General features: G+C 42.0%; 2 protein-coding genes across 15 annotated transcripts in view; one reads left to right on the top strand and one right to left on the bottom strand.

The window, feature by feature from the left end:
• The window catches only part of LOC307217112 (uncharacterized protein), a 479,205-nt gene that overhangs the window by 279,292 nt on the left and 187,057 nt on the right, over window positions 1–12,856 (top strand). The window contains exon 6 of one of the 13 annotated variants that reach the window (XR_013839393.1): window positions 11,757–11,856. The exons of the other annotated variants lie outside the window; for them this stretch is intronic. The gene's annotated coding sequence lies outside the window, so the exon portion shown is untranslated. Of the gene's footprint in view, window positions 1–11,756; window positions 11,857–12,856 lie in introns of those variants that run through there. 13 annotated transcript variants of the gene reach the window in all.
• On the bottom strand, window positions 5,082–8,221 carry LOC307216373 (uncharacterized protein). 2 transcript variants are annotated; one of them, XM_079976538.1, is made up of 2 exons: window positions 7,932–8,221; window positions 5,082–7,287 (listed from the first exon to the last, which is right to left on the bottom strand). In XM_079976538.1, the coding sequence occupies exons 1-2, from the start codon at window positions 8,005–8,007 to the stop codon at window positions 5,255–5,257; spliced, it is 2,109 nt and encodes a 702-aa protein (XP_079832664.1). In that variant the 5' UTR covers window positions 8,008–8,221; the 3' UTR covers window positions 5,082–5,254. The 2 variants fall into 2 exon arrangements, with proteins under 2 accessions (XP_079832664.1, XP_079832663.1); XM_079976537.1 differs by having other exon boundaries at window positions 5,082–7,304; window positions 7,932–8,220.

Raw genomic sequence — 12,856 nt, forward strand, 5'->3', positions numbered from 1 at the left:
ATTATTGTCTAACTGGAGCACAGGGCAACATTTGGAACAGCTATGTGAAAGTAATAAACCAATAATGTTCTACTTATTTATTAAGTGTGTATAAATCTAAGTCTCCAATTTCTGTCTCATGGAAGGTACCAGGAGTTGCTCTTTAAAGCTTTGATATTTTTTCTCTAAGTATTATTCCACCCCCCCAATATTCCCTTAGTAGCTTAGGAACAAATACCAACATTTTAAAATGTTCTTTTACCTCTTTCGATGCAACTGTGATTAATCAAACACCCATTGTCAAATTCCTGGTTCCCTAGGGTTCAGTGATGGGAGGCATGGAAAGAAGTGGGTGTTTGGGGGGGGGGGTTGCAATTGCCTGGCTATCTGTTAGTACCACAAATGTTTTGGGAAATATATGGATTAGACAGGTAGCAATAACACCAAGTTCCTATCTTAGTGGAAAGAGTTTATAGCATATTGCTATATTTATTATGGACATTACATGGAATCCTGAAGGAAGAAGCTCACCCCAAAAATGTTGGGGCTCACTTTATTTGATCATGTCTGAGAAAATTAATTGACATGGGAGTAGTTTCTCTTCAGGTAACTAGGCTTCTGAAAGGAGAGCATTTGTTGTAGTCAACTGGGTGCAATCCAGGTACATGGTACAGTTGAGTTAGCTTTATATTTGTGGAATTTAAGAAATGAGAGTGGGGAAAGGGGGACAGCTCTCACAAATGCAGAATCGCCTTCACAAAGTAAGATGTGGGGGAAGGTCTCATTTTCAAACTTGAGAGTCTGCAAACAGGAGGACTCTAGCTTACTAATAGAGCACCACTGAGATATGTGGAAAGGCTTGGGTTGAATCCCTGGCATTTCCGGGTAAAGATGGGAATGATTCCTGGATTGTCCCTAATTTTTGAATTCTAAATCTGTTCCTTATTTGGGGGAGAGACACTTGCTACCATGAGGCAGCTGCTTACAAGATTAAGTAGAAACCCAAATGAGACAGTTACTTACAGGATTAAACAGAAACCAAAATGATCAAGAGGGTAGAACAACTCCTGTATGAGAAAAGTTTACAATATTTGGGGCAAGGAAAAGAGGAGACATAACAGAGTTTTCTAAAGTCATTTCTCTGTCTCTCATAACACTAGAACTGGGAGACATCAGTGAAGCTGAATGTTGGAAGGTTCAGGACAGAAAAAAGAAAGTATTTCGTCACACAGTTAACTATGGAATTTGTTCCTACAAGAGGGAGTGATGGCCACCAACATGGCTACCAACAATTCATGGACCACTAACAAATCAGTGACCACTAACGATGATGGCTCCACTCTGTCTCTGGTTGGAGGCAGTGCGCTTCTGAATACCAGTTGCCGGGGAGGGGAGAGTGCTTTTGTGCTCAGATCCTGCTTGGTGGCTTCCCACAGACATCTGGATGGCCTCTGTGATAACAGGATGTTGGACAAGATGGGTCATTAGCGTGATCCAGCAGTCTCTTCTTATGTAGTATGGTGGCCCAAGTGTCTGTGATCTTGTCAGCGCTCCCCCTGTCCATGCAGTGATGCTGCTGTGACAAAAACAAGTTTTGTACATGTTTTGGAAATCTCCAGCTTCTCAAGCGAAGGGGAATCTGTAATTGTGGAGCAGACATAAAGAAAATAGCCCTGAGGTGGTTGGACTCAAACCCAAATCATGCATGATGTGGTCAAGGATCTGTTCTTTTTAACACACACCCCCTTCTATTGTTCAGTTATAGCTTAGAGTTGATTATATCAGTTAAGGGTGTGTTCTTGATCAACCATCAAAACTGGTTTTTTTAGGAGTGATATCTACACATAAAGGAGAGTTATGTATTTAAATATTCTCCACAGAAGATACAATAATAACAACTAGTAATTGTGCCATTGTGCAGACTAGGAGTTCTGAAAGAGTGCTAATGTATTTATTTATTTAATGGGTCTTCATGTGAACTTAGTACTTATCCACGTCTATACTTTAAAAGCCTTTAACACATTTTTAGCTATTCATAATGTTGCATCTCTTTTGGGGTACAAACAGAGCTCTTTAAAAAGGTTCGTGTGTGGAACATGGTAGGAAAGGGCAAACCTTTTTTCTGCTCCAGGCACACAACACCTGAAGATCACAATGAAACAAAAGCCTTCAGCTAGTTCCAAGCCTTCCTAGGTTATGGTTCCCCCTTACTGAGTTGCGGTGAGCATTGGAGGGGATTGCTCTCAGCTAGTGGGTGAGTAGAGGGTGGTGGTGGTGGGGTGATTTCCTGGCACCTGAGTGTTTTCTGGCAGTTGTGCCTCCCTTCTGTATTCGTTTGATTATTGCTGTATATTGTCAGACATTCTGCTGGATGTCCTTGTATCTGGTGTCTTGTTTATGAACAAATAGCACAAAAAATGACTGCATTGGATAAAGAAATCCATCTTCTCTAATAAGTTGTTTGAAGATGATAATGCTCCTTTAAATAAACTGGAGATCATTGAGAATGTGTAGCATGCCATTTAGTACGCAAATTCAGGCGATGCATTTTAATAATAGATCATGGGGGGGAGAGGGGAAGGAAGCGCAAGCTACTGAAGCTTGCAAAAAGCAGGCCCCCAAAGCTTTCATGTTTTATTGGAGCATATGTTTTGGAAGTGGCAGCATTGACAGTGGTGGCGTAGATCTTCTTTTTATCTTTTTTTGATTCAAAGGATATTTGAATTTTATTTTTGGCAAACTTTTTATCTAGCCCCAAAGGGGTTCCTTGGCTGCCGTGACAGAGGAATAGCCATAATAAACACATTATGTGATACTTGTAAATTTCACAATCTTGCTATTGCTTCACTCGCACACCAGGGGAGTGAAAATCTTCCCAAAGAAATCAAATAAGCCTGTAGTCAAATACCTGGCAGGTGTAAATATGAAACGAAGTCGCACAAATGTTGTTGTTATTTTCCAAAACCCAAACTGCATGAGCTATTTCAAATAAAGGAGAAACGAATCTTGAGCTCATAACTTCTTGTCTCCAGGGATAATGTGTGAAATGGATTCTACTTATTTATGAACAGTTGCATATTATTCTTATTCTAGGCACTCTCATAGCAGTTCTTTTAAACTCTATTAACCCAGCAGGAGCTGTTTTAGTTGTGCATACTTTAAATATTTTTTATTCAACTTGATTTAAACCGAACACATCTGTCGTATAAGGGTGTCGAGTCAAGTGTGCAAACCAAATTTATTTTGTTCTCATGACAAAATTTCATTAAACATTCACATCCTGATTCCTTGGGCTTTTACTGACTTTTGTGATAAATTAGTAGTAGCATTTTCATCTTATTTTAACTCCAAGGAGCCCGAGACAGCATGTGTGACCCACTCCTTTTTATCCTCACAACATTCCTGTGAGATATGGGCTGGCTAGGGTTGCCACCTTTGGTTGGACAAAATACAGGACAGGACAGGCAAAATAAAAGACGGGGTGGGGTGGGAGGCCAGGAGACCCCCCACCGTGCTGGGTGCCATGCCCCTGTGGGAGGTCACCACGCCCCCAGGATGCAGGCCACCCCCCCCCCGCGGGCAGTGCGCCACACCCCTGGGATGCACACCATGCCCTCGCGGGCAATATGCCACACCCCCTGGGATGTGCACCAGCCACGTCCCCGCCTGCTCTCCGCTCCCAGTGCCAGAGTGTGCAGCTTTGCCACTGACCCTCACCCCTCCCACTCAAACCATGTGGTGGAGGTGACTCCACTTCCTCTCCTACCACCCATCCGATCTCCTTAGCTGCTTCTTCCCTCATCCCCGCTCCTGATCTCTAATTTCAGATATAGTGATATATCAGAATATTGCGGTGTTTAGCTGCTGATATATCATAATGTTGAAAACCAGATGTCACTCAGCCCTACTCTGTTTTTTAGTATACTTAAAATCCTTTCCTTATTAGGGGCTGCACCACATTTTGTTCAAAAAATTGCTTTGCAGAGGTAACTAGCATAGAGTTATCAAAATTTTCATAAGCAGGCTGCCCATGACTTGGCTTTTGAAAAATTGGGGGTCCTCACTAATTAGCTAATTGGGAACCACTGCACTAAGACATAGAAGTCTCTATGTCCTTGGGGAGAGTATCAGAAAACCCAAAAAATAATTTGACTTAGTTCAGACTTCTGGGTAAATAGTTCAAGCAAAGCTATCTGCAAACAGTAGAGGGGGATTCATCCTGTATCTAATCATAGCACATGACAATTTTATATGTAGATTTTTCATTATGCACAGAATTTCTGGAAAGCTACAACTGGCTGTGGCTTTCCAGTGTCACAGTCTTCAGATGGGATCCATGTTTACTCCCTCACCAAACTGTCTTAACACATTGGAACTATGTAGCAAGTGGATTGGTCATCATTCTTAACATTAGTATGCTAAAATCTAGTAGTATTATGGGTTTGTAGCTTTTCTCATTAGTTACTGCCTCTGAGTAAAAACTCCGTACCTGTATTCCAAAAACTTCCCACTGATCTGATCCAGATCCTTTTAACATTTAGTTCCCTTGAAACGTCGTAGTTTCAAAACAGAGACATCACCTTGCCAACAAAGGTCCGTATAGTTAAAGCCATGGTTTTCCCAGTAGTGATGTATGGAAGTGAGAGCTGGACCACCAAGAAGGCTGATCGCCGAAGAATGGATGCTTTTGAATTATGGTGCTGGAGGAGACTCTTGAGAGTCCCATGGACTGCAAGAAGATCAAACGTCTCCATTCTTAAGGAAATCAGCCCTGAGTGCTCACTGGAAGGACAGATCGTGAAGCTGAGGCTCCAATACTTTGGCCACCTCATGAGAAGAGAAGACTCCCTGGAAAAGACCCCGATGTTGGGAAAGATGGAGGGCACAAGGAGAAGGGGGCGACAGAGGACGAGATGGTTGGATAGTGTTCTCGAAGCTACAAACATGAGCCTGACCAAACTGCGGGAGGCAGTAGAAGACAGGAGTGCCTGGCATGCTCTGGTCCATGGGGTCACGAAGAGTCGGACATCACTAAAGGGCTAAACAAACAAACAAAACACTATGAAACAAATGGGCTCAACAAATAGTCATCACCACAGCAATTATTTTCAATTTTGTTTACTTTTTGACTTAATCTACATATAAACTGTACCTTTGTGCAAAACTTAAAAAGAAGTAATATCTCTTCAGCTTTCATATTTCAGTGGAGGTAGTTTCTGAGACAGCAAAAGTAGTAATTTTGAGGATTTTGCCTCAAATGAAGGAAATGATCACCTTATATATGCCCCTCATCCTCCTTAGTAGTAGAAGGGAATGTGGTGCTTGACAGACCCCATTTTCCCTTCTTCTGATGCTCCTCACAGGTCATGCCCAGGTTCAGTTGTTCCCTTTCCTGCTGCTCCTCATACGGTGTGGATGTTGTCTTCTGGATATGCCATGTCTCCAGTTGCTCCCCTTCTGTGTTGCATCCTGCCTGTGGGAGCATAGGAAGTGGTTGTGCTTCTTGTTCCTGCGCTATTGCATTGTCTTTGGAGGAAGCAAGCATATGCACCTTGCTCTCATCGTCCTCAGCTTCTTGCTCTTCATTCAGGGAGGGTATTTCAAGAATGCCAGTGTATAGGTTGTCCTTTCTTACACACAGTTCTTCAGAGGTTCCACTCAGAGGCAAAGAGCTCAGCTTTGCAAGTCCTAGAGGCTGTTGCACTTCTAAGTAAAGGGTACCCTGATGGTCCTGGTCCTCCTTGTCATAGGTGCCCTCAGACCCAGAATCCCCACAGTCCAATTTTCTTTGCTGTTCTTTCTCATAGCTTAGGTTGTCAGGAAGTGTAGTTGTATGTTCTGATGCACTGAGCTTTTGCTTCTCCTGTTCTTCAGTATAGGCAGTGCCCTTACATCCGGAATGTGCATAATATAGACCTTCTTGCATTTCCTTTTCATCATGGTGTGTGCTAATTTGTTCCAGTAAAAGAAGCTGCTGTGCATCTGAGTGTTTTTGCTTTGCAACATGAGTAACAACATCCTGAGGCAAACTGTTTATATATGCTAGTTGTTGCAGATCCATTGTGCAAGCTACACCCAGGGGCAATGTAGTTATGTTTTCTTTTGCAACAGCTTGTAGATCCTTCTGGTGGGGAACATACTGATGATCTTCTGACATGCTGAGAAAGCTCTCTAATGTTGAGCTTCTGAAAGCTTGTGTGTCTTCCTGTTCCTTCTCATAGGTTGTGTCCGCCAATGGAAAGCTCATAGCTTTGGGTAAAATAGGCAGTTGGTCTTCTTGGTCAAACAAGTTTATCTCATTGGAGGTTTCTCTTACAAAATCTAAAAGCTGTTGTACTTCTGGCTGTTCTTGTTCATCATTTCCACACATGGTAGACAAAATATCTGGGTATTTTTGTTCCACAGGCTGCTGTACCTCCTGGTTTGTGTTATCTTTGTAAGCCTGCTCCTCCTTGTGAACATCTCCTTTAGATACAGGATTTATTTGACTCCAGAACACTGGTTTCTCCATGTTATGGGTGATACCCATACCATGTTGTTGTTGCCTGCCAACCTGCTGTTCCTCATTGCATGGTACAGCTGGTTGGTTGAACAGTTCCTGCAAAGAAGTTGCGCCCCTGGAATCAATACTTGTGTTTTGTTCCTCTTGAGTTTTGTTTTCACTGGCAGTCGATGTACTGTTTGGTTCTAGTTCTCTAGCCTGCTGCAGCTCCTGAAATGGCACATCTTGGTGGCTCCGCTTCTGGTCCTTCTTACAGGGCAAACCTTCCAATATAATCCCTGTATGACCTCTTCCTTTTTGTTGTTCCTTTTCATCGGTTACTTCTTGGAGCACTGCACTCAGCAATTCAGATTTTCTATGTTGTCTGCTTTCTTCAGCTGCCATAATTAGATACTCCTTCCCTTCTTCAGAGGGATCACCCTCTAATTTTGCACCCACTACCTTTTTCTTTACCTTTTCCAAAGATAATACACTCATATTATCTGATCCCTCCTTTTGTTGTGGCGTTTGGAAAGTATTTGCACTTGTTTTTTCATCACATTCTCCTTGCTTTTCTTCCAAAAATATATCACTTAAAGGCATAGGTATATGGGGATCTTGAATTTTTCTGTCATAGGGCTGGGTACATACTGCCAAAGCTGGCTTGATAGCCTCTGTTTGTACACCCACGTCACCTGCAGGTGTCATATTCCAATAGTCTTGGCCCATGTTCTGCTGTCTTTGCCCAAACATGGTGACATCACAGGATAGATCTTCAGGATAATTCTTTTTCTCGTTTTTCTTCTTTCTGTCCTTGGGTCTCCTCCCTGGTAAGTACAACCGCCTGTCAACATACAAGATATGAATAGGGACTGAAATGAGGATCTCTTCTCAGCCCTGTATCCTAATATCATAACAGCCTAACAGTGACCTCAACCAGTGTGCCTAATTATAAATTTGTAAGAATTTGTAAGTGCTTAACAAAGGCCAGAGCTTTCCAAACTGGGTGTCAGAACACGTTAGGATGTTGGCTGCAGTGTGTAGGTCTGTTGTGTGAACACTCCCCGCACTCCTTCTGGGACTGGAAAGGGGTTAGTTTAACCTCTGGTTTGCTAGTAAAACTGAATTAGTGTGTCGCAAAATGATGCATGTCACCAACATGGGAAGTTTGGAAAGCTCTGTTATAGACTGTTACATTCATGCATAGGTGCTTATTCCCTGGGGCCCAGGGTGCCCGAGCACCCACAAAATTCCCCATGAGGGGGCTGGGCATCCACAGATTTCGGGGCAAGGGCCATGCACACTGCATGGCACCCACAGCCCCGGACACCCATGGTCGCGGGGCCAAGCTGACACTCCTGAATTCATGGCTCTCTAAACATTTCTTGGTTCTGTTATCTGGGAAATGCCATCTCTAAACTTCGTCTTCCAACAAATCAGCCGCTGTGTGGAAAAAAACAACCATTCATACCTTCTAGGGATGCAGCAACACAAGGCTGAGGCTTGGAAACACCTAGAAGTGTGCTCTTCTCCAGCAGCATTTGCATCTTCTTCTATAGCATCTGCACAACTTACAACCCTCTCTTCACTCATTCCCCAAAATAAAGAGTAGAAAAATAAAAGTCTTAGAAAGGAAGGACACTGACTCTTAGCCAGTGCTTGGCTTCTATGCTCTTAAAAAATGGATTTTGTTGACCACATTTGGCCACATTTACCAGCTAGTGTGGCTTGTATGGCAATAGCAAACTGAATCCTTTATAGGAACATCTTTATGACATCACCAGTTCTAGAAGGCTGTTGGGTAACCATAGCAGCATGGCTATGGCTCCCAGAAATTGAACATTTGTGCTATGATATGACACTCATTTGCTTATTTGATACATCATTACTTTAGCTTTTTGAATGCATAACCTTGATATTTTCATGAATTTCCTCTGTGAATCTGTCTAATCTTTTAAAGCCAATGATGGTGGGCATCATTACCTCTTCTAAGAGCAAATTCCACAGTTTTACTATGCACTTTGAAAAGACGTACTCCCTTTTGCCTGACCTGAATCCTCCAGCATTCTGCTTCCTTGGATAACCCTGGGCACTAGTGTTTCTAAACATCGTGCATAACTTTGTACAACTCTGTCATTGCCCCTCCCAACAACTCACCTTGAAAAAATAATAATAGAAAGCTCCAAATGTAACATTTCTTCTAGGGGAGTTGTTCATTGGCTGAGCTGTGGCAATTAGAACTAAGCAATATTCCAAGTTATCATAGATTTCTATAATGGCATTATGATATTGGATTTTTTTTTATATAATCTCACAATTATTTATAACTTGCCTTTCAGGATATAAACCTTCCATTGTGGATTGTCGTTAAATTACAACTTTTTAAAACATTTTTTAAAAATATGAAAATGTTATCAGAATCCTTTTCTTTGGCTAATTAAGCAGTCTATGGCCTTTTAAACTGTTGGAGATGGGAGTAGTTATTTTTATTAGTTACTATGTTATGTATTTTTGTTGGTTTTTTATATTGTAAACCGTCCTGTGATCCTCAGTTGATAGAAATTGAATAAATAAATAGAGTACAATTTCCCCAGAACATTTGCTGATAGATTATCCTGTAGCGGGCGACATACATGCGTCCATCCTCAGCAGGCCCTGGGGTGGTCTTTGCCTGTTTCACTGTCTCTCTTTTCCACAAAGCAGGGCTGGCTAACTTGTGGCCCTACTGATGTTGTTGGACTCCTGATGTTGTTGGTGTTTTAGGTGTCTTCATCATGGGCAGATGGGGCTTGTCTCCCTGGTAAGGTAGCTCATCTAAGAGAAGGACAACTCTGATCCTAAACCTTCACTGCCTTGCAGAATATCTTCGGGAGTAAAAAGGGCTAAGGAGTAAACCGTACACAAATTTGGAGTGTAGTCCCTAAGATGTTTGGGTGGTACTTTGTATGCCTCCTTCTGGCAACTGCTGCAACCAAACTGGTGCCAAATGTATTGCTCTGCTTTCCTTTGGTCCACATGAGTGAGGGCAAGAAGGGGGGCATCTTGTTGTCTGAGCAGCTTAGGAGCGCCATACACACTGGCCAGGCTTGTGCCCCAGGGTGGTGGTCACTTTGGTGACGCGGGTGGCGCTGTGGGTTAAACCACAGAGCCTAGGGCTTGCTGATCAGAAGGTCAGCCGTTTGAATCCCCGCGACGGGGTGAGCTCCCGTTGTTCGGTCCCTGCTCCTGCCAACCTAGCAGTTCGAACGCACCTCAAAGTGCAAGTAGATAAATAGGTACCACTCTGGCGGGAAGGTAAACGGCGTGTCCGTGTGCTGCTCTGGTTCGCCAGAAGCGGCTTACTCATGCTGGCCACATGACCCAGAAGCTGTGCTCCAGCTCCCTCAGCCAGTAAAGCGAGATGAGCGCCGCAACCCCAGAGTCGGTCATGACTGGACCTAATGGACATGGGTCCCTTTTACCTTTACCTTTAATGCAGCTGTTGAACTTCACTCCCAGAGGCTTACTCCATTGTCTCTCAAAACAGACCGATGCCAACTACAACAAATAAAACTATTATGTACGGACTACATTCATGATATTGTAGAACCACCCTGGGCTCCTTTAGGAGGAAAACTAGCACAGAAATAAAATAAATAAATGATAATCATCATTTTATGTTAAATAATAGTTAAGGACTGTAGAAACCTTGATTTAACTTTTATTGTATTTTCATAGTAAATAAATAACAAGAACCAAAGATTGATGAGACTTTCTATCATAAACAGAATCATAAACCTTCTAGAGTCTTGTGCTTTTTATACACTGCTGCAGAAGAGGAATATATTTCTCATTCCAGAACCATTTATTTAATCTGTTGCCTTAACATGTTCCATTTTCCACTCAGAATCCAAAGAAGAAAAATTATAGACATGCTTATAGTTTGTCCTCAATCTGAAGGAGATGTATGACTTGTATTAAACCTCAGCCATTGTGTAGTTGTCCTTGCTCACATATTTAATTAATGAAATTTGAAATTTCTAAGTGATTTGTTCTGCTGAAAATTGTAAAGGGATAAAACTTCAAAACCCACTTTACTACTTGATCAGTCTTCAGCTATTAATGCAGGAGAAACGCTTTTCAGAGAAAATTGCTCCACTAGATTCTGGATGTACATTCAGAATGCAATACAATTACAGCTGTTCAGCCACATTTCTTAGATGTGCAAGCACATAAATGGAAGCTCAGTTATACTGGACTGTCCATCAGCTGGGTCCATTCCTCCTAGATATTGCTTGATATTGTTTGATGCTTTAAGAAGCTTGAAATACCATCTTGTATGCGTTGTATACACTGGGAATCTGTCAGTTTATCAAAATATGTATTTTAAGAATCATATGAAAATGTGCATTTTGTTTTTGTTTTTTTAAATAATATTTATTGAGGTTTTAAAGGTTACAGATAAAACAGAAAAACACCAAATTAAACAAAAAGCAAAACAATGTATCACATTAAAAAAGAATACCATACAAATAAAAAAATAAAAATAAATTAAGAAAAAAGGAAAAACAAAAGCAAAAAGCACATCAAACCTTCACATAATATATCTTTCATTTGCTTGTTTCCTTGACCTCCTCCCACCTCCCTTTTTTGTATTCTAATTCAGTTAAATATTTCAGCAAATCCTTTCCCTCTTTTTCTCCTTAAAATTAATATATCTATTTGAACTTAAACTCTTAAAACATTTCCACTAGGGTCATAAAAATTTCATTCCACGATTTTTCTCTCCCTCATTAAATTTTTACAAAATTTCCAAATATAAACTTTAAATTCCCAATCTTCTTCCGCCGTCTCCTCTCCCCGGTCTCGGCCTCTGCCGTCCCTTCTGTCAACTCCAAACAGTCCATCAACCTGGAGATCTTATATCCGAGGCTCTTAACTCTTCTTCACGTCCCTTCTGCCGATCTTCTTCATAATCTTTAGTGCTAAAAAGCAGATCTCGGGGGAGCTCCATCCCAACAATGCCTTTATTCCTTCTTAACAGGACAGCCAGATTTCCATAGTTAAAGCTAGGATCCATAAAGCATTCCAAATCTTGTTTCAAAATTCCTCCAAATCCAAATGCCCCCAAAGCTCCAATCTCCTCCTGACTCAAATCCATATCCCAAAAGTCAATTGATCCCTGCATTGGGGAATCTCTCCAACTTTCCTTTTCCAGACCAGGCCAGGCTCCAATCTTCAAGATCTGGCTTCAAAGTGTGCATTTTGATGTACTGTGTCCACAGGCAAATCGGTTAAAATGTCCATTGTAACATAGGTTCAGAGCTGACCCGCCTATGAGGCAGACTGGAGCACCCACCTCAGGCAGCAGAATCACCACCACTAGTTTCTTGTGGTGGCAGCTTCCAGTGCACAACCCCAGTAAGTGAGGCTTTGGCAGAGGGAGGGCAGGGATGGCACCTTCCCATTTCTCCCAGGGCAGTAAAATAAGAAAGCCAGAAGCCGATGTGGAAATATGGATGTCAGGGGCTCAGGAGCAGAGGCACAGGGGAGAGAGGAAATGGAGAGCGAAGGGGAACAATTTTGGGGGTTGGGGCAAGGGCCACAATAATACAGTGATTCCGTTTCATATGTGCAGAGTCGTTTCTAGACAGTAGCATTGAGTGACCCCGTGGCAATGGAGCTTTAAGGCTCTATCCTGTCCCAAATGTTATTTACCATATATATGTACAATAGCTGCTTGGTATGGTCATCAAGGGATTTGGTGCTCATTCCTCATGACTCCTAGCTGCAGCTAGGGGTGTTTCATCTGATTTGTGTGTTTAGAATTTGTTTTATTATTTGTAAGGTCACATTTGCTTTATATGCTAAACATGGAGACCATTCAGAAGACCAATAGTGAAACATGTTTGGGTTCTGTGATACTTTGGAAGTTTTTGTGCACATTGTTGTGCAATGTACATTGTTGATACTTTGTTAGTGTTAGTGTTTGTGTTTGAATTGTTTTGCTTTGGGACTATGAGCCCATCAGCTCCGGCCTCTCCCCCAGCTCTCATCATTGTAATAACAACAACAACAACAACAACAACAACAATAATAATAATAATAATAATAATAATAATAATAATAATTTATTTATACCCCGCCCATCTGGCTGAGTTTCCCCAGCCACTCTGGACGGCTTCCAATCAAGTGTTAAAAACAATACAGCATTAAATATTAAAAACTTCAGGGCTGCCTTCAGGTGTCTTTTAAAAAGAAGATAGCTGCTTTCCTTCATATCTGAAGGGAGGGCATTCCACAGGGTGGGTGCCACTACCGAGAAGGCCCTCTATCTGGTTCCCTGTAACCTCACTTCTCGCAATGAGGGAACCACCAGAAAGCCCACAGTGCTGGATCTCAGTGTCCGGGCTGAAC

The sequence above is a fragment of the Podarcis cretensis genome, assembly GCF_951804945.1.
Source record: "Podarcis cretensis genome assembly, chromosome: 5".
In the NCBI taxonomy this organism is placed as follows: domain Eukaryota; kingdom Metazoa; phylum Chordata; class Lepidosauria; order Squamata; family Lacertidae; genus Podarcis; species Podarcis cretensis.